The sequence below is a fragment of the Poecilia reticulata genome, chromosome 2 (genome assembly GCF_904066995.2).
Source record: "Poecilia reticulata chromosome 2, P_reticulata-male-v2, whole genome shotgun sequence".
Taxonomy (NCBI): Eukaryota; Metazoa; Chordata; class Actinopteri; order Cyprinodontiformes; family Poeciliidae; genus Poecilia; species Poecilia reticulata.
Window position 1 is genome coordinate 8,508,949 of NC_088831.1, and position 22,609 is coordinate 8,531,557.

The 22,609-nt window shown below is 39.3% G+C and overlaps 1 protein-coding gene across 3 annotated transcripts in view; it reads left to right on the forward strand.

Annotated features, from left to right (window-relative positions):
- LOC103476944 (rho GTPase-activating protein 6-like) overlaps positions 1–22,609 on the forward strand; it is a 56,587-nt gene that overhangs the window by 25,689 nt on the left and 8,289 nt on the right. For all 3 annotated transcript variants that reach the window (XM_081616821.1, XM_081616812.1, XM_081616823.1), the window contains exons 2-4: positions 17,244–17,403; positions 20,272–20,343; positions 22,445–22,593. In XM_081616821.1, the coding sequence (XP_081472947.1) occupies positions 17,244–17,403; positions 20,272–20,343; positions 22,445–22,593 (381 nt within the window). The remainder of the gene's footprint in view (positions 1–17,243; positions 17,404–20,271; positions 20,344–22,444; positions 22,594–22,609) is intronic.

A 22,609-nucleotide genomic window follows, 5' to 3' on the forward strand; every position in this document is an offset into this window, starting at 1 on the left:
TGGGTCAAGGCTTTGAGGACGCATGAGGGTGACTGTGAGAACCTGCTTCAAACTGAAACACACAGCACTTCTCAGATGCTCGGAGTCGACTATTTAGCATGTTTGTGGCAGAGATTAGAAAGGCCAAGGTTGCGAGAAACACAGCAGGTGGTTCTCAGAACAGGTTCATTTTAAATGTGGAGTTGGTTTAATCAGTTGCTGTTTTTCATGTGGGATTTGTGGTTCATTGCCCAGGGCGGCAACGCTTTAGGGGAGCCGACTTTTAAAGAGGTTAAAGTCAGCTGCACCCAGAATCAGTTTTATATGTGCATATTGTGTAATCAGTATAGCAATGGTGTATCTGACACAAATCAGAAAACCACAGGGACTTGTTTTGGTGCCAACTGATACTTCAAAATATAATGGCAACATGCCTTAAATGCCCTCTGCAGTACATCACAAAATCACCACCATACATCATAGGATAGCTAATGAAAAAAGAAAAAGAAGCTTACTTCAAAGTTTTAAAAGGGACCTATGGTATTTAATCATTTCTAGCTCAATATCTACAATACTTCACCTGATCAAACCAAATCTGGGTTGTTCTACAGTACACAGATATTATATTAAACACGGTGAGATGTCATAAAACCAAGCATAGCCACTGATTTATATATATCCACACAAAGTGTTTTTTATTGTCCTCCCTTTCTTATCCCCATCATCCCACCTCCCTCGTTTCCCCAGTGGTGAGGGATCCGAAACGGACTGCTCCAGTGGTCTGTCGGCTCTTTATGAGCAATGTTTCTGTGGCTGGGAGTCCCCCATAAAACATCAAGCACCGATTGGGAAACAATATGATTTTTCTTTGGCTTTCCAGGCACAATGTTGTGGTTTGAATTAGGGCTTTGTAGCTGGGCTGAGTGGTGTGGAAGCTCTGCCACACTGCCCACAGTAATGACTCCTAAAATCCAACACAAGCCTTTTCTCAATGTAATTGTCAGCTATGCTGCATGTCATCATCCTTAGGAGATTATATTTGATGCGTGTTTGGATGTGCCTTTGTTGGACTGAGATTCTTTCCTCCTCTTGTCAGCCCAATAAAACACTGAGGAAACCCTTGTAGAAAGCTTCCTGATAAGTCCTACTAGGAGTGGCATTCTGAATAAAAAAGTAGACTAATAGGAGAAGATACAGTGATTTATTGGCCTAAAATTAATTATTCACCTGTGTTATCGCATCACCTGTGTCGCGCTAATCTCCTCTTAGCACAACAGAAACCAAGAATCAAATACAGATTAGTTAGATTAAGCGTGTCATGTAACCCCATAAAGTTACAACTCAGAAAAGTCCACCAACTTGTATGTTTTGATCTAGATTTGGGAACTAAGGAGGTTCAAGATCCCAGTTTTACATCATCTAAGCTTAGTGATGTAGGAAATATTGTCCACACCTAAAATGCCTTCAGTCGATTTAAGATACTCCCATTTCCAACTCTGATCGCCACAGCATTGTTAAAGCTCTTCACCAAAACGTTTCTGTGCCTGCACTTGTGTGTGTAGTTGAGCTAGCTAAATTGAATTAGTCAATCTAGATCAGCTGAGCAGGTAAACAGTTTGCTCGCCCCTCTAGATTATCATCATCATCGGCAGATAGCCTCTAACGAATGTAATCAGGCAAATTGCAGCCTACCCCTTTGCGCTCGGTGAAAAATTCAAACCACATGAGCAGTTAATCGCATTTATTGCTTTTGGTAAAAGGTGTGTATTCAATTCCGTCTGTTTGTCCGATAAAATTGGATTTTTCAATAACACTAAAGACAACAGAGGGCTTTACGCTCCAAATTTGTCATTTCAAACCAGAGGCTGTAGAGGTCGCGTGCACCCGGGGATGCTTTGCTGTCTAGCTGTTGGGTTGTGACAGAAAAATTAACGAACAAGAAAGTTTAAAGGAAGCCAAGCCTGGAGAGCAGCCAGTCCACACTGATGATATGCCAATAGTCAAATCAAAGCTGCCTTTGTCTTGAATCCTTGCTCTTTGTTTGCGAGTGTTGGCAGTTTGTTACAAGTTGCATGCTCTATTGAAAGACTGTCATTTAGACAAAGGATTTGTGAGAGACTCTGTTCTTTCACATAGAGCAACAGCATCTTCAGGGGCTCAAATAGCTGACCAGCAACTGTTGGAAGGACAGAATCTTTTTTTCTTCTGCACTCTTGACATTTTGCTATGTCACAATGACTATTTTTTAAGTACTTTATTGGAATTTTGTATTCCAGAGCAGTGCGAAGTCTTGCATAAATTCGTGTCCTCAGGGCCTAATGTCTATGCATGTTTTAGATGTGCCTCTGCTCGAGTACGCCTGATTGATAGGATTGCATTGCCATACCAAGAAGCCTTGTAATTACTCGTTTATTTTAGTCAGGTATGTGGTTGAAGGAAATCGTCTAAAACCTGCTGAACAATATAGTTCCTGAAGACAGGGATTGAAAACCACTAGTTTAGATTGATTCATATTCATAGAATGGTTTTTATTTGTAAAAAATGTGACGTTTGGGCTCATCAAAATTACGGACTAGTTTGGGTTTCATAGTTACATTGGTTTGTAACTATGTAACAAAATCTATAGATGTTCAAGAGGTAAGACAATTTGTGCAAGTAGGGTATTATTTAAGCCCCCCCCCCCACCTTTGTTTCCATCGGAGTGTCACTTTTCCAAGAATTTCAATTTGTTCCTTTTCCTGCTCTGTAATGCCAAGAGCAAACATGTTGCAGCACACCATTTTCTCTGCTTACCTGATGATATGTGACGACCTTCTAGCAGCGGTTACAAGTGTTTGCTTTACTCCTGTGCCACTCCCAGTACAAACAACTTGGGCCTGAAAAGGTCTACAATGCGTTGCCTCATAAACCGTCAATTAGATTTAACTGAATAAGTAAATCTTGTCTAATTTAAAGTTACAAAAGACAAAAAAAGGAACAAACTTGGGTGAATCAACAGCACATGTGGGTCTCTAGTCATCTGCAGACTAAGTTTATTTACATTGATTACATGTTTTCCGAAGCACACCCCGACCCAGGAGGAGAGCTTAGCAGGAGTGGACATTTTCTCCACAGGGGTGCAGTTATTTTGAATGTGTATGTTGAAAGAAAGTTTAGCTTCAAGTACAATCTCCTCTTAGTTCTACTTTTGGGAATAGGACCCCTTTTGCAGACACCAATTACATCTTGTTGAGAGTTTATGTGTGCCATTAGTTAAGGGAAAATTCTAACCAACCTGGTAAAATACAGGTGTGAAAATACATCTAAAGCTGTTGGTACCTTCTCTGGTGGCAGCAACTATCCTCTGCTGTTTTTCTCCACTGGACAATTTTTAAAGTATTAGCATCCTGTAAGGTCAGTTCACAGGTTCTCCACTTTGCTTGAATCCGACAGGATTCAGTCTTGATATCGCAAAGTGGAGAGCCACTATGGCAAGGCTAGAAACGAACACCGCTCTGCGCATTCCACAGCTGTCACTTTTGGCCCGTCACGACAATGCCGCCCGTCCCCCGTTTTTCACCGTGTCAGGCCAAAAGCACTTGCTTTATTATCAACAGCACGGGGAGAAGTCCGCCCCTCCTCGAGACTTGTCTTTTTATGGAGACGGACCGAGAAGGCTCAGAGTAGAGCGGTGGGGGGGAGAGTTCTGTTGAGATCGGATCCAGCGTGCGCAGAGCCAGATGTGCTTCCAGCAGCAGGGGTCTGTCTCCTAACCGTAGTGAAATATGCATTGCCAGGAGGATGATTTATACCTGACACTCCTGCCATGCTTTCGTTTAACCCGGAGGTGTTTTCATTCCTTCTCATAGTTGGGGAAAATTGGTTGAGCAGGGTTGGACCCTTTTAGCCCTCACTGTGCAGAAGCCGTTTGACAATAGCAACGTTTGCCATGTCACTGTGTATTATCTTAAATCAGAGCCCTCAATGGTGCAGAATTGTGAAATGACTTAGATGAAAGGCACAGCTGATTATTCTGGGCTTTATGAGCACTAAAACACGCTTGGATGCTAACCAATGGGAACAGATTGTGCTGTCCCACGTAGAAATACCCCAAGACAGCTGTTGCTCCATACATGACATAAACAGCACAGCTATGCCAAACAACAATAGCTGCCGAATCTGATCAGAATGCAGCTATTTCCCCTGCTCGAGTTGCAAAATAACAGACGAGAAGCGATCTTGCGCCCGCACAATAAACTTTTACGCTCAAACTGGGTTAGAAATTTCCTCTCTGGAAAAAAGTCAACAAGCCATAAAGGTCAGGCAGGGAGGTCTCTGTGGAATCACTACATCAAGCATCAAGTCATCTGGTGCTGCTTCAGTGCATCTCCGGAGGTCAGGGAGCATTTGACAAGCCGGGTCTGATTGTTTTTACTTGAACGAGGCAGATGTGTGATTCTCTTGGACAACTTTCTGGGAGTTTCTTAGTTGACTGAATTAGTCGAGCCATGTTCTTATTGGAAAATTTTTTAAAACTTGGCCATAGTGCTTATTTTAGTTACGAGGATATTGTTAGCATGAGGACCATCACTAGAATGTTTTTTTTTGTTGTGTTTTACAGAAATTGAACCAGGTGAAGCAGTGAAGCAAGTTCTGGGTGTATTACATATTGACAGAGTTTTTTAATTTTTTTTATCTTAAATTAAAAAAATAATAATTTTTTTGTACAGTTTTGGCTTACTTGCTGTTCTGAGGATGTTGTTCTTTCAGCAAATGGCATTTTTTAAGTCTTTATACACCAGTTAATGATTATTCGTTTACTAAATTAGTTGACGGTTATTTCAATAACTTGAAAATCATGATTAATTTAATTCATAATTTCAGGTAAAATGGTGATGTTAGCCTAGATGTAGACCTTTTTCCATTTTTATTTTCACCAAATGCCTTTTGTATGTTGAGTAAAGGGGATTACATTTAAATGCAACCTTTATATCGGTTCCTTTTCTTTTTAAAGTAAACTAGACTTTTAAGACTTATTTAACAGCAATCAAGAGTGATTGTTTTATGAATTTCTTACTTAAATAAAGTGCTGCTACTTTGCAAAGAATGGAACAATGCATAATGGGGACACAAATTAGTGAATGACCCTGATTTTTTGCGTGTATTGCTTAGGAAATCCAGACTTTGAGTTTGATTTTAATAACTAAACTACTGCTAGCTGCCTGTAATGGTCCAAGGTTTTTCATCTACATCTATCAAAAGATGCATCATTTATTATAATGTTGCTAATAAAGGTAGGGAGATAGCCTCAAGTTGTAAAGCATAAGTAAACATTGTTTCTGTCTGAATGACCATGATGGTGAGTGAAGACTGAAAGATTATCTGACATGATTTCCATGTCTATGACTTTCATGTCTGACCATTTGATTGCCAGACATGAAGTCAAATCATCAGGGTTGTGGAGAACATGAAATGTCAGACATGTCGGAGTCTTACTGACCAGATAGAATCAATCAGGTTTGCTGACAGACAGGAAGTCGGAAGTCAAATTTCCAGTCGGGTGACATATCAGAGAGCCTCGCTGAGGGAACCGTCCAGACACAGAGCAATGCAGATGATGCCAAGAATAACACAGACATTTAGGTCAAGAATCACGCATATATTTAGAGTAGTAGGAACAGTGCACGTGCATCGTGTGTGTGTGTGTATGTGTGTGTGTGTGTGTGTGAGTCCCAGGATTTCAGAGGGTCTTTTCCTAGAGTTGGATTAGCTTCTCTCAAGGCAGTGGGTGGAATGTGAGGATCAACAAGTCTGTTGTGGCCGTTCAAACTCACGAGCTCGTCTCACCGTGGCTCAGTGACTGTTTACCAACCACATTATCACTCTTTATTCATACATGCTGGCTATTCTCAAAGGCTGTTTCCTCTCTCCTTTTTTCACTGCCAGAATGTGTGAAAATTGATTTCAACAAACCTGTTGATCTAAGGAAATATTTACAAAACTGGACATCATGTAAATGGAGGCCAAATTACATTTTTGTATCAGTGGTTGGAACCATTAGAGGACACTATCTGATCTTTTTAACCTTAACTTATAACATTAAGAATATGAATTTCTTATGACAGCATGGAGTAGATTCAAGTCATCCATCATGTCTTTTGATACTTTAGCAGCCTATTTCAAATATATATTTTTTGTGCACCACTCTGTCTTGTTTTCTCAAAAAAATAAGAAAAGTATGTCGCCAGGACTGTACCAGATAATTGATCCAAACTCCTTTAATAGGACAGAGATTCTATTCTTATGAAGCACAAGAAAAAAAAAATAATTTCATTGATCACTTTGCCATGTCAACAATCATCTATCAACACTAACAACCAGATATGATGGCGCAGATGAATATATTTTGATTAATAACGCATTCATGTTCCATAGATACCTTGGGTCTAGACTCCCAATCAAACCAAATCCAAGCCAAGCTTTTGATACCAATCCACTGACTGAGAGCTGAAGATTTTTATCAAGCACCGCATGTGGGAAGGTAATAAATAGCTTAACATGTTCATTAAACAGCCCATTAGCACCTATTAGCACCTACTTTAACTGTTCTTTACTAGGCATTGTTAACACACAGCTTTCTTTACAGATGTGTTCACACACACAGACAGACACACATTCACATTCTGATCAGTTAAAGTTTGTCTGGTTGTGTTGCAAAGAACAGCTACAGTGAAGCATTGTGTTCATTCTCTTTCCGTCAGGAAATCAATAATAGACCAGCTGCCCTGCCAGTGACCTCTGTTATACGTGCACAGACCCGTATGCATATAAAAACATGCACAGTCATAGCTACTGTGCAGAGAGAACAAAGCTCCGCTGGGCCGTATCGGGTGTGGTGTGGGTCTTCAGGAAGTCACACTTGGCTAAAACTTCCTGAACTGAAAAGAGGCTGCAGCTCTTAAATTGCTAATTTCATTTCTCTTAACAAATTTCACAGATGAGCCGCGCAGTTGGTAGCAGTGGTGTCTTCCTGCATTTTGGTTGGATGAATGCCAGTAGAAGGACATGCTCAACCAGCCACTGTCATTTATGCAAAAACTACCTATTGAATAGAAAATGTCATTTCGTTGGGTGACATAAGCCTTCAGTTGCTCAATAGTGGTTTGCATAGATAGCTCCAAAAAAAAGAAACACTATTGTAATTGGCTGAAGGCTAGAGAGGAAATATTTGGTTTGGTAGCTTCTTATGCAACTAAACAGTTAAGTAGGTTAAGTTTTGTCACTTTATAACTTCTGTACATTGTTGCCATATATTACTTGTTGGTTGGACGTGAAAAAAATAACCTGCCACATGAAACTTTGTCCAGTCTTGTCTGTGGTACAAGGTGAATCTGTAAGCTGTCATTACAGCATGAAATTGAAAAACCTTTTTTCTACACATTTACTTTTAAGGATGTTGAGGCCCAGCCAAAGCACAATTGCTTAGGGCAACAGTGTTCTTGTTGCATTGTTAGCACATTAGCACATATTAAAAGGTTCCTGTCGCAACGATTTTTCCTGCTTGCATTTTATGTGCTGTGGAAAAAGCATTTAGCTGCTCACTAAATGTTTTAAGTCAAAAAACAAAAAGTAATTCCCCGCCCGACACTCCTAATCGACCACATTACTTGAAACATAATGTGACTTCAGTTTCACGAGTCACACTCAAGTCTGATTGATGCCAGAGCTGTAAAATCAAAAATAAAACAGGTTTGACAACATTCAGTAAATTTCAAAAACACATTATGACTCTATCTAAGCTCATCGTCGCCAGTCTGGAAGTCCAGATTTTTATCAAAATTCTTTGATAAAAATTTCTGACCAACATCCTTGGGTTTTGCAGTAGGACTGTGAGGGATTTTGTAGACATTGTTTAGGAATAGTTTAGTGCAAATGTTTGTTTGTTTCTGTCTGAAAATGTGAATGTCTCCACCCCTCCAATTAGTCCTGGTGGGAGCCAATCATTTAAAAGCCAGATGGTTCAGGTGAAAGGGAGATTCTTGCTCTTCTTGTTTGTGACCTGAAATGCCACGCTGTATACTGTACTGAACTGAACTGAAGAAAAAAGAAAAGTATTGAGTACTCTACCACTGCTGGCTCCGGTCTGTTTTTCTCTTGGGTCGCAAACCAACAAGGACCATAATGCAAAGCTCACCAGCAGGATCAACTCTGAATGGCTCAAAAGCAAAACAAAAGATTTGGAGTGCTCAATTCAAAGTCCAGACTTAATTGCAAATCAATATACTGTTGCGTTACCTGAACTGGGGTGTTCATTTTTGAAAACCCTCTGATTATACTACATCAAAGTGATGTAAAGTACTTTTTTAAAGTTATGTCAAATGCTTGACAGTGAACAAGCAGTTCTTAGATTTTGGAAACAGGTTTGGATAGTTTTTTCGTATGGAATGAAATAACGATTTGAAAACTGCATTTTCTATTTGTTGTGGTTATCTGTGTCTTATATTTGATTAGTTGGATGATCTCAAACATTTGTGACAAAGCAAAAGCAGAAGAAAATACATACTAGCCTGTGTGTCTGAAAGTGACCACCTCTATTTTTCACTCTGTCGTTTTGATCACCAGCATCATCCAGATTCTGAGGAACCGACCTAACATTTTATAATCCCTGCTCTTTAGCTACCTCAAAGGATTAACCCAGAACTTACGCGGAACACAAAGAGTTTAATTGAATCCTCACTCTGATCTTATTGCATTTAAAGGATATGGTGGAGAAAAAAAAAGGAAAAAAAAAGCAGAGGCAAGACCACAAAATTATGTTGCAACTTTTTTAAGCTTCTGTTCTTGCCAGTGGTGCGAAAAATAAACAATTCCCTAAGAGGATCAACACATAATCTCACATCCATGAAAAACCATCACTCGTCTGAATGCATCCAAGTTATGTGGAAATGGAAGTTTGTTTAAACACAGCTGCTGAAAGGGTGAGGTCATACAGTTCGTCTTGCTGGATTTACCATGTAAGAGCGCTCGTTTGAAGCAGTTCAGAGAGATGTTAGCCTTATCATGAATGACAGTTGTAGCCCCGTTTCCTCAAGAAATACCACCAGATCCTAAAACACGCCTATATGCAGACTATGCACGGCTGAGTTTGTCATGAAATGTCAGGTTTTTGGCTAAAGTCATGTTTTAGAAGATGGCACCTGTTCCAAATAAACGACATTAATGAAACGTTTGAGCTTAAGAGGCTAATTTCTACAAATTGGACAGTTTGTTCTGTGCTTTTAATGGCAGCTGAAAAACACGACACCGGGTGTGTTGTTGGCACATTTTCTGTTGCCATCATCGATCCGGACGGCTTGAGATCAAGCGGTGAATTTTGTCGATGTAATTTTTTTTATGCTTGCCACATAAATATGTCGACAGCTGAAAGTCAGAAACCTCTCAGCCTTGAAGGTGTTTAGATTGTGCGCATTGCTGAGCCTGAGGATGAAACCCGAGGAAGCATGACTGGAGCTGAAAGTATTTCAATTGCTTGGATATTTCCATTCACAGTCGGGTCAAAAAGATAAGATAGGATGATTTAGATTCCAGGTTAACATCCGGGGGCTGACACATCGCAGCCTTTTGGGCTAATCTTTGAATCAAATTTTTTAAAACATTCCTGCATCGATGAATCACACTACTTTGCTGGGAGTGTTTTCTGTTTTGCCCAGGCATATAAATCTGTGTGTGTGTGTGTGCGGAAGAGCCAGTTCTCACGGTGCTAGCATGGCATAACATTTGGGCTGCAAAAAGTTGATGGGAACCTTATACCCATGGGTCCATTTACGTAATTATTTTGACTGATTGACAGATTAATTCGACTCGAATGCTGAGGCCTGCTCTTTATTCAGCTTGCATTAGATTCTTCCGTCTATGGAGGCACATTTGGGAGATATTGTCTTGCACATTCTCTGGGAACACAAACTGCTTCAAACTCACATGATTGGTGTTTGGTCTCTTGCTGCTGTAATTGTAATATCCTCAGTTCTGATGTGTAAAATATAAAGGAACATTTTCATACAAATATGATTTCAAAATGCAAAATAAAAAAAAAGGGGGCTTTGATGATTGCTTCTCCATTTATCCTCTGTAGATGACTGTTGACTGCTTGTGTTGGCTACAAGCCAGGAGTGGTAATTGGTTTAGAAGTGTTTGGCATTGGTTTGGCTTCCACAGAGTTTTGACCTCAATTTCATACCACAGAATCCCAGAGCAGACATCAGGCTCTCAAACACCCTTTTACACACTCAGAGCTCAAAGACAAGTCACTGATGGCTCCAATTGTAATGCATTGAAAAACACAAACAAAAGAAAAAACAGCACAAGCTTCAGGCAAAAATAACTGCAACATACAAGTTTGAATTACTGAAAACAGTCACACCTCCTATTTATATACTGGGTTATGGGTTGGCTTTTTCAGGATGTAGATAGGAATAAAGTTTGTGACCCAATATGAGTGATGTAGAATTTTCTTGACTTGTTTGAGCATGCACATAATTTCTATGCCGATATCCCAGTAGCAGCTTATTACAGTCTTGGGTGCAGGGGTCAACAGTGGTGGTGGTCCGTGAGGTGGGCCCTATGTCACACTATGCTAAGCCCTCTAGCCCTGTTAGCTGGAATAGGTTTCCCAGATTGTTGTGAAAATGTTTTGGACTTGCCTTCTGGGCAAATACTAATACCGCAGCAGCAAACTGAAACTATATATTTTTTTTATGTAGAAAAATCCAACAAAATTGGAATGGTTCTGTACACCATGGACTGGTGATTTTGGTCCAGTTTTGCATGTTTCCACAGAAACAACAAGGTTCCTGAAAGCCACATTTGGTTTCACTGGGAATACCTGTTTCGTTTCATTGTTTTTAACCCCATAATGTCTCTAACATAATCCCATCAGCTGCCAGTAACAGCTGATTAAGAGAATGCTTCGACATATTTTCGTATGTTTTCAGCCTGTCATGCGCAGATAACAGCACCACAAAACACACAAAGCCCATGCACTTCCTCAACTTCTCCTTCCACTTTCCGGCCGGGTCTTGATGCATCAATTTCCTTCGCTTTTGCTGCTTATGCAACAATTATGCAAGGCTTTAATTCTCAAATCTCAGCTTTCATTATTGCTGCAGGCCCTTCGCATTATTCTGTCTGAAGAGATGTTTGAAGTCCGCCTGAGGCTTTAGATGTTCCTGCCAGTGATTCGGGTGGTGATGGTGGGGGGTAGCTGGAGCACACACTCCAAGTTGCTCACTCTTGTCACCAAGCCAGCAAGGACTCATTAAATGCAAAGGGAGGTTTTGCAACAATGTGCAGTGAAAGTTGAAACATTCGTTTTTAAGTGCTTCACAGCTCGTGTTGACATCATGTAAATCTACTCTAATGCCTCGGCCGATGTCATCTAGAAGAAATTTAAAGTGAATCAAATAAAAACGGTGTTTGCTGGGTCTGTTAAACAACCATTAAAACAGACATTTTAAGTGCACTGTGTATGTTTTGAAGGCAATTACTCTGATCTTGTTGAATTGAAGCTAAATCAAGATGTGCATGGTGTGTAAATTCTATTAAACAAAGCACATTATGTGTTAAATTCATCCTGAATCATATAAACAGTAACACAATCAATATGTGTCATGAACAATAGATTCTGTTAGGTTATTTTGGAAAATGATTAGAAAGTTAAAGCAATAGGATCTACATAGCATTTTTACTTTTGCCCCACTATTGTGAGAATGATGCCCTGCTAACTGAAGGTTGTAAAGTTCCTGCATTTTGTATTCCTCTTGATTTATAAAGCGTTTTTTTTTGTCAGTGTTCTCCACAACAGTCATTTTAGCACAACTTAAAGCTACATATTTTCAATGCTAATATCATTTTGTATGCTGGTTGGAGTATTTCACAATGATAAATCTTCAGGAAATATACATTTCATGAATTAGTAACACTTAATCCACTCTAATGCCTTTAATCCAAAACTAATCCACTCAACATTTTCCTTTTGTAAATGGCCTGGGTCTTGGTCAGTGCTATGACTTTTTGTTGACATTGCAGCTTTGAGATGGGATGATAAACAACATAGTTAGCAATAACCAGAATATAAAGGAATTTAGCAATATTTTTGGGAAAACTAGGACTTCCTGTTTTTAGTTTACGTAAATAGAGACAAACTAATGAATCCCAAATGTGTTTCATAAGATCTGTAACAAATATGCAATAATCCACTAAAGGTTCTAAGAGTTTTTTATCCTCATAAAAAAATAATTCTAAGGCAATTATAATACCAAAAAACATAAAAAATGTTTTTTATATTTTAACATTAGTCACATCAGCTTATGTGGGCTCTGGAGCCCTGCAGTTCAAAATATCTTAACGTTGGCCACGTCTACATGGTGTTGTCATAATGGAGAATACACACACTATTATAAAATGGAAGATAACTCTTATTTAGAAAGTAAAACTGTTTTTGTCATCCAAATCGACGGTATGACCTCCTATTCTTGGGTTAAATAACCTCAACATTCTTGAGTTAATAAAAAAAAACAGATGAATTGCTTCTGCAAGGAGTTTTTTTTAACATGCATAACATGGATCCAAAAAAATGTGCTTGTTTTCCTTTCAACAGTTTAAAAACAGGTGGAAAAGGCCATTAACTGTGAATCTGGGACAGATAAGTGTACAAACACTGCAGCACACACTATCATCACTAGCTGGCAGTGCGAGATGGTCAGTAATTACAAGCAGATGTGAGTGCTGGGGAGGTTCCAGGTCAGTAAAATCCATGTATTATTGAGTTACTCATGCATGTGTGAAAGCCAACTTGTAAAAAACAAACAATACAGAAAGAAAGAAATAAGAAGCAGCGTTGGAACATATTTGTACATTCCTGCAGCTCAGTGTTATGAGTCCAAATCTCTGCTCAAGGGTCATTTAAAACCAGCTGCAAAACGTAAAGCAGAAGAAAACAAACCACGAGTACAATGTGAAATTTTGGAAAGCTCCTTTTGCGCTTTAGTGTCCCCTGTTAGAAAGTTTCTCCGTAACCTTCCTTGACCTTCAAAAAACGCACTTCTTAAAAGTTTAAAGAGGTAATAATAAGTTTAGCATAACTTTTACTGTCATCACAAAAGTACCACAAAATATTGTCATAAAATTTTAAGTCCAAATCGCCCACCCTTACTTTGTGTTTCGTGCTAGCTTTTCTGGTTCTTGCCATACATATAAAATTGTTATTATAAGCGAGATTGTATTAAAACTACAGGAAACTATACAACTATTATGGCTTAACAGAAACATTTTATCAACATACAACATACAAAACAAAGCAAAACATGATGCTAGCTGTCAGTAAGGCCTTGCACATCTGTTGGCTTATGAAAATAAATGATAACATGACTGAAAAAAGATATAACACCACAGGAAATTGAAACTTTTTCCTTCTGAGTTATTTTTCCATTTTAACAGATCTTTAAAATTGCCTAAACAAAATTATTTGCTGTCATACTTATTTTTATTCAAATGTGAATGTACCTCCGGCACACTTTTCATGCCAGAGGTGATTTACATCATAGTTAAAACAACATCTGCATGCCTGCCATTAACGTTTCAAATCTCTGTCGTGTTGTCCAATAATTTGAGCAGTGCATCATAGCAACATGCGTCCCACTGCCTTTGTGTGACCTCCAAGTGGGTTGCCATAGTAATATTTTTTTCACTTCGTGGCCCTTTGGGTTTCTGTATGTATATGTTGCTATGGAAACTAACTTTTTTTTTTTTGCGCCATTTGTCCCTTTGTCTAAAATAGAACAAAAACCATATGCTGCACAGCACTGTACTGAATCTCCAGATGGCATTAGTCATCTAACTGCATGGTGCGCGTGCAGTTTGAGTTTGTCACATGGGAGCACAAAATAGCTGCAGCAACGACAGCTTGGTATTTTCAGAATTGTATACAAGATTCTGAGCAGAGATTTCAATTTTTCAAAAGCTTTCTATAATTAGTCTGGCCAAGTAATAAAATTGATTGACAAATAATCAACTCAAGAGGTTTTATTGTAAATGGATGTCTGGTATTTTTAAAGGAAGTAAAAACTAAGCGATGTATTTTGAGACTAGTCAAAGGCCGAGATGAGATTCTGACTGAATGATAACCTTAGTCAATAAATACCAAACCTTTATCACTTATTAAGATTCATTGTTGAAGTCCAAGCTTAAGCTCTATTATAGAAAAGAAAGGAAGCAGGTAGACTCAAAAGAAAAGTTGGATTTCTCTATTGATGTGCAACAACAACACAAACCTTGGCAATTTTATGTTAGCTTATTAGCTAGGCGGTGTTTGCTGGTTGAGAGGATAACAAAGCTTCAAAGGCCATTTTGTTCAATTGGAAACAATGCTAGCTATCATAGTTTGGTGCCCAGATTGTTTTATTAGAACCAGAGAAGCACTGCTTGTATTTTTCAAGCTGCAACAGCAGCCAACTTGGGTCGCAAAAACCCCCAGATTGGTGCCACATTTGTTCTTGGTGGGAGGCACATGCGGGTTATGCAGTGAGATGGCGGTACGACGACGCCACAAAGATTTTTAACATGTCAATCAAATACAATCAGAAGCTTGTAATAACAGCTTGTCAGATTTGTTTTCACACAAACTATCCAAACAGTTTGCTTTCACATCATACACAGATCTCACACAATGAATGCCTTGGGAGCCATCATTGCACAGTGGCCTGACATTTGTCTTTAAATGGAATTTGTGGCCCAGTAATATATGATCTCATTAACCTTAATGGGTCTCCGTGCAATATTAGGAAATTGGCTGTGATGTTATCATGCGTGTGTGTTTTGAGCTGCTCATTTGTTCTATCGATACAGCCAGAAACTAATTACCATGGGTTCTGTTTAATATGTACATAATAGTAGCTGGCTGTCATTACAAGAAGAGTAAAGAAACTGAGCTCTTAATCAGCTTAGTGTTTTTGTTTTCTGTCTGTTATGTAACCATGCAGACGATATGTGTTGCGACATTTTGATGGTTTGAAAGTCCAATCATATCTGAGGTGGTTATTCTTTATAAAGTGCCACTTTAAAAGGGAAACAATATTCTAGATTATTATTCAGTATAAAATATATATATATATATATATATATATATATATATATATATATATATATATATATATATATATATATATATTTTAACAGATTGTGTACCAGTCATTTCAGATAACATTACAGTATGTGTAATGAGTAAAGCAGCATCTTGGTGTTTGTTTTCTGATCCCGACCCAATGGTTTTTTGCATAGTTCTGTTCTTTGGCCTCACTGTTGCGCAGACCAAGATTTTTTCTATAATTTAAAATTTATTATGCCATCAATGATAATAAGCCAGCCAAGTTCTTCTTTAAAAGTCCCAGTAAGTCATTACCATTAGGTGAGCATCAGAAGACAAATGGGTTAGCTTCATTCCTTTGTTACAAAAGACAGAGACATCATCCTTTCTATCAATCAGATGGGCCCGATCTATCGCAAAATCTCTCGGACAGACCTTGTGAGCAGTTCTGAACAAGACTGTGGTATTCAAACTCCCCTGCCCCGACTGACACCCTTTGGGAACAGAAGTTGCAGAGATCTCATAAACAGAATCTCATTAACTTTAGAGGAGCACTGGAAGAATGATGAACCTGTAACTCAAGATCATCAACTTCACCACTCGTGTTCGATCACAGATGTGATAAATGCCCTGATCCATCAGTCTGTTGCTTCAGCCCGCTGTGAATTGTACAAAAAAAAACTCACATGAGTAAGAGTTTAGACATGTAGAGGATGAGCTATGTACTATTGTTCATCAGCTGTGCAGCATGAATGACACAGCAAACAAAGTTAGCTGTTGGCTAATATCTTGGTTTGGGCGCCACTACAGGTCAATCAAGCTTCCAGGGCCCAGCAGTCACGCTTGCGTTTAATCTCCCGCATCGCTCACCACCAGCATTCCCTCAGTTTCACTCAAGCTCGTCCATCCTGCCGGGCGGAACCGACTCAACAGTCGGCGGCCTGCTTATCACAGTTTTCTCCGACCTGTTGTCTTGTCTTTCGCTGCAGACTCGTGGTCGTGCAAGGGCATGTGCGTCTTTGTGCACCGTTGAGCCGTGAGTGAGGTCACTCAGGAGGCAAAAGGCTTTCCTCAGTCAGCGATAAGGAATGGTCTACACAGGCATGCGCTCACAACAACACAGAACAGCTGTGCTGGATGAAATGTAGCAAGGCGGCAACACCATTTGTTGACTCGTGACCGTTCTTTTATTTGCGGGTCAGGTTTTCAGGATTGCTGCTCGGAGATCTACAGTTAAAAAAAAGTACATCTGTGTGAATTAATTGTGTGCCGTCTGCTTGCAAAATTATGAAATTATGTAAACACAGACACATTTAGAGGACATTGGTAAGCCATCCGTCTGAAAGAGGCATTAAATGGACTTTTACAAAGTCTTCTCTTTCCCTTTTACTTAGACAAGAATGCATGACCGGAGATTGAGAAGGATCAACTGTCCATTTTTAAGTTTCAAGCAACTCATTATTACTCTCCTAAATTCAGACTCCATAAAATCATGAATGAGTATTTACTTTGATTAAACATGTTTTTATTGCCCCCTTGTATGCATTTTTTCGTAAAGACAAGTAAGGAATGAATGCTTATTTTGAGGATCGGTGTGATTTATTTCCACTTGTCCACTGTTTCCATTGTGTTTTTAAAAACAGACACTGCGTTTTTAAAAACACAATGGAATTATTCAGATAAGTTCCAAAAACTAGAACTAACTTTGTGAAGTGCAAACATCAGGATAGTTTTGTGTGTCTTTTGAGTTTAAACTCATTCTTTCCCCTCATCAATGCTTCATCATGATTCTCTGTTTTCCCTCTTTACCAGAAACAGATCATAATTTTGTGCAATTATGGAAAACAACGGCAACAAAAGGATCACATATCTTTAGTTAACATCTGTGTTGAAAGATTTATAGGGGTGAAAAATGCCGACAGAGAATGCACAATTCTGTTTTATTTAGCACCTGGACTTGTGAGTGCTTAGCTTTCTTTTGTTTGTGAGTAAATGGCATCCTGGCAGAGTAAGAAAGAAAAACTCAACTACCAAGGAGAGTGGGTCTTTAAGTCCTCCTTTGTCAGAAAGTGCATTAGTCCCTTCTTTTGTGTCTCAATCTTTTGTTAATTTTGTCTTAACATCTCCCCGGTTGTTTCCACCCCAGGGGGATTTCACCTGGAGCAGTCTGTCGGGGCGGAGCGTACGCCTGACTCCAGTCGCCGTCCAGAGCCTGTCAGAGCTGGAAAGAGCCAGACTGCAGGAAGTAGCCTACACCCGCTTACTCCAGGACTATGACCTGGGATGTCAAATAACCATCCCAAAGGGTAGGAGCAAAGCACACATTTTTTTCTGATATGATTTATAATGTTTGAGTCTTGATAATCTGGCATTTATTGCAAAATGCATCCTAAACTCAAAACTGTACGTGGCATCTTATGAGACATGCCTCTGCCTCCAGTTAGGGGAGATTGTTCCTTTTTTCATCAAAATTGCTAACTTATATAGATATAAAGCTGTATTTGTGAAAAATAATAAAATTAAACAATTGTTGCAAATCTAGCACACAACGATACAGAAGGAGTCGCTGGTTTTCCACTGGACTCACCCATCCTAAACGTATGAGTCAAAACTGCATAAGGCAGAAATTTAATCATTTCCACACAATTTTACACAAAAGAGTGTATCATCCATCTGTAGCAAAGATTAGGTCTTGGAGGGGCAACAGTTCCAAGATGGAAATCGTTTCCCAAGTAACCCTCTGCTACTCGTTCTGTGGAATACAAAGCGATTCCCAGATTTTTACATCTTTCCAAACTCGTTTTGATGTCAACAGACATTTTGATGAAGACACTCTTTCGCTTTCTAACCACATAGTTGTTGTTCGTATTACAACGGTATTAGGACTAGGCGAAGAAAAGACAGAAAAATAATTGCTTTGCGAGAAAACATATGCATGAGAATAAAATTAGTGTGTGGAAGTTGAAGAAAAACCACAAGAATAAAGTTGTAATATGAAGAAAAGTCGTAGTTGTGTAAGAATATAGTCATACAACAAAAGTCATAATATTATGAGAAGTCAAAATATAAGTATAAAGTCATAATTATGAAATCATAGTGTCTTGATAATAAAGAAAACATTGCAATAGTAGGAATAAAGTTGTAATAATACAAGAAAAAGTTGTAATCCTATGAAAATAAACTTATCATAAAGTCAGAATAATAATAAAGTCGTAATCTCGTGAGATTATAGTCATAATAATGCCAGAAACAAACTTGTAATCCTACCCAGTGGTTCTGATATGCTGACTTGGCTTTTGGCTTTCTCACAACTTTTTCATGAGCCTTTGATCTGGTTTCAAGTGGTGCAAGCAATTTATATTCTCCTTTAACTTATGTTTTTTTATCAATGGATTTTTTTTTCCATGTTTCCAGATCTCTGGGTTTCCTCAGTGTCGCATTTTTCCGTACTTTCCTTCGGAGATTACGTCTTGTTTTTGCAACAGTCCACGTCACGCACGCTAAGGGCTGCGTTTGTTCCACTGCGCAGTATAGCGCTGGAGTTAGTTTCGTAGCAGCAGTGTTGAGCAGCTAATGGATTATCCAGGGCTCTGCATTCCAGCTGAAGGTTAAACCTCTCCCCACCATGATTTAATACATACTTGTCTGTGTTGCTTATAAATTCCAGAGCTCCTGACTGCTGCCATGTGCAGGCGAGGGAAATATTTCAAATGGACAAGTGTGCGCATCTGTGAGGGCTATTTCAGCTAATGCTCGCTTTCTAGCCCCAGAATTTTTCTTAGATAATATTTATGCGAGAGCCACAGGACTGAATTTCTGGCGTTTCTTCAAGAAGAAAGAGCAGATTAAAGAAAGACAGAATTAAGGCAGACAAGAACGGACGAGAAGACGATGCGATGAGACAGAAAGTCAGCGGAGGTTCATCAGCGGGCGTTACAAAACAGGTCTGGAGCAGAAAGAGAGTGTGGAGGTTCGGGGGATTTCCGTACGGCTTTGGGAGCCATCTGTCAAAAATCCAAACCATTTCCTATCTCCCTTCTCTCGTTCTCCCTCGGCCTCCATCGCAACATCTGCTTCAGTTTCTCCTCACAGTTAGGACCCCGTCCCTTCCTGTGGTGTCATGTCATGGAGACCCAGAATTTCTTTGTTCTATAGATCACAAAAAAAACTACGTTTTGGGATCTTGGGCAGCATTCAGAGCTCCAACTTATCCAGATTAGTGAGAAATAGTTGGATAAATGGTGAAAGGAAACTTTTTCAGATTTTTACATCTATGCTGTGAATCTCTACAGCTCCTCCAGAGTTGCTGTGACCGCTTTTATGACAAATGGACTAACTTTTGTCAGTGTATTCAGACAAAATATGAAGAAGCTCAAAGGAAATAAATCTTTTTCCAAAGCACTTTAAATGAGATTCACTGTTACTCAGAACTCGTGAGGTTCAAACCGAAGTCCTCAAGCCAGAAATGCTAATTTAACCAAAAGGGATTTCATGCATTAAGCAGTCGGTTTTGGACAGCACCAATACAAACAACGGAGTTAAAAGCTTTCCAACAAATGACATCATGCTCCAAGATGCCCTGAAAGACTTGAAACTTGCTTGTGTCTCAATTTCCAGTTTCCTGACTGTTAATCAGCAGATCCAAGAGTCATTTATCATGCTGGGAGCTGACAGGGTGGCTTCCTTCCATCCAAACACAAATATCCTCATGTGATTGTGAGCCGAAACTGAGCTGCTGAACTTCTCGTGTGTTGCTTTTTTTTTTTTTAGTGCTGAGCTACGCAACTGTTGCCATTTGTTTATTTTTTTGCCATTTTTAATGTGTCGATAAGAAATCAAGGCAGATCAAAAGAGGAAGACAGCCCGGGTAAATTTAAGATGACCATGTATGGCATTGAAAAACCAAAGTTAATAAAAGATACAGCGGAGAGTTTGTATAAGCAATCTCACTAATTCTGTTTTGATAGCAATTTCTTTTTTGTGTGTGGTGGCAGATACTATTTCTAACCTGACTGTTCAATGAAATGGTTTTCCCCTGTGGTTAATTTATGTCTGCATTCCTGGCATAATTTTATTAAACATAAGAGTCAGATAAGAACCCGAAGATATGGGAACCATTTGTTTCACATGATTTATTTACTTGTTTATTGCTTTTTTTTCCTCGCCTGGGACAGATGGACAGAAGAGAAAAAAGTCATTAAGAAGGAAGCTGGATTCTCTAGCCAAAGAAAAGAGCAAAGACAAAGGTAAGCAAAGCGTTTTAAACATTACAAATTGACAGGAGCTCCATTCTCTTTGAGAAAAGAATGGGGGGTCTGAAAGGGAGTTAGACTCCCAAAATTATTTGGTAAAATGTGTTAGGTGCTGACAAAACCAAAGGAAAATATTTTAGCCATGAATTGAGGTTTTTTGCTACAAAGATAACACTTAACATTCTAAAGAGGAGCTTCATTTTTCAAAAACAAAGAAAGAAAAAAAAAAGACAACTTTACCAGAAGGAGGAAAGGCCCTGCCAGAACATAAAACTAAATCTGGTTTTATAATCTGTGGGTTGATCTGAAGAGGGCTAAAATGCACCACACCAAGTCTCCTAATGCAAATAGAGGTAGCCCAGGAATATAAAACGGGGTTTCTAGAAAGTTTTAAGATTGTCCACACTTATGTGACCACTTTTGTTTATTTTTTTTGTTGAGTTGTGCAGATTTTAAATCTTATTAAAGATTGAAAAACAACTAAAAGTGTCTAATTTTTAGACGCAAAAGCCAACCGGTGGTACAGATTTTATGCGTGTACTGTAATTGGACAAACAACATTATTTCCTTCAGTCCAGTTTTAGACCTAAATGACGCTGAGGCGTCTCCACTCCAGCTGTGCAAATACTCAGTTGGGTTACATGTGAGCTCATGTTGAGGAGAATAACAAAGTCAGGTGATTCATTTGCCTCCGAGACGTATGTCAGTTTGAAAGAGTCATAAATCTGGTGTAGTTGTCTTTTTCTACCACTGCATACATGGCTCAGATGCATCTCTGTGTTAAACTTATTCTTCTCTTCATGGTCCTTGATATCAACAAAATGGACAAGTGGAAAATATTAATTCTGTTGCAGAAATCTGGCTGGCAGATTTTTGAACAGACTTGGAGATCGACATGAACAAATACAGCCTGTTTACCGTACGCTGAGCGTTACAAAAGTCTGATCCAGTCTCATCTCGGTAAACAAAATAATCCACCGAACATTCCTTCATATGGTTTTTTTAGCATATGAACTGCTTTTGTTGAACTGCAAGTTAATCCCCACCTACCTTCACACGTTAGCATTTACACGATTCAAACCGTGCCCAACTTTTTCCCCCGGGGCTATTTTGATACATCTGACAGCATGAGAAATGCGGTTTGGCTGTGGACTCATCTGTGAAATCCAACAATCGGGAGTCGCATCGACTCTAAATGCATTTCTGTGTTCATGTGCAATTATGTAAGGCCTTTTAACGCGGTGAGACTCCAGAGCAAACACATCGTGTCACAGTGGAAGCCGTCATGTCGTCTGAAAACCGCAGCCCTGCATTTGTGGCTGTGGAATGGTTTTTTTTTTTCTTCTCTCCCTTAGTCACTCATAGACCTGCTCTTTGAGATTTTGCATTACAGCACTCTCATTTACATTTAGTCTCTATGAGCATATTCAAAGGTTTGAAGCATACAATGAGAAAGATCCTCTTCAGGTTTAGGTCTGGATTAAGAGTACTTGGTTTGCATCAGAGGAAACCCCAAGGACATTTAATGCAAGTGTCCCCTTGACTCTGATGAATTTAAGTAAGCGCTGCTTTAGAAATGTAGGACTTTTTTAAAAATAATTAAAAATTGCTAAACTAATGCGTGTGCATCTGCAAAGAATAAAGAATATAAACACATAAAAACCCAGGTATTAACATTGTTTATGCTCCCCCCCCAATCTGCAGTACTTTTGGATTAAGAAGATTGAAACAAAGTTGCATGATTCTATTTTGGACCCCTGAAGAGCCACTATAAATGACTGGCAGGCGGAGTACTGGATGGCTTGGCAGGAAGCCATCCACGTTATTTTGGTCAAGAACGCTAAAATAAGGCGGCAACGTCACGTTTCCTCTGATGTATTATTTTGGAAAACAGATGTTGCGCTTTAATCACTGCGCAAGACTTTTACTGACACCGTTTAACATGCTTTTTGGTGCTTTTAATTGCGTCTGCGTAAAAGGCCAAGCCAAAACAGATGGGATGCTTGCCATCTTCAGGACTATTTTTGGTAGTTTCATGCCTCAGACTTTTTATTGTCTCGATTTAAAAGAACTTGCTTCTTCCCCCTCTTTGCAGAGTGTGTACCCCAGGCTTTCAGCATACCCCTGTCCCAGGTCATTGCCAACGACAGAGCGCACAGGCAGCGCCAGGATGCCTACCGCCTGGACCCTCCGCAAAGGGAGGAGCACAAAGACTCCTCTGACCTTGTGTCATCCATTTTGCAGGTCTTTAGTCACCGAC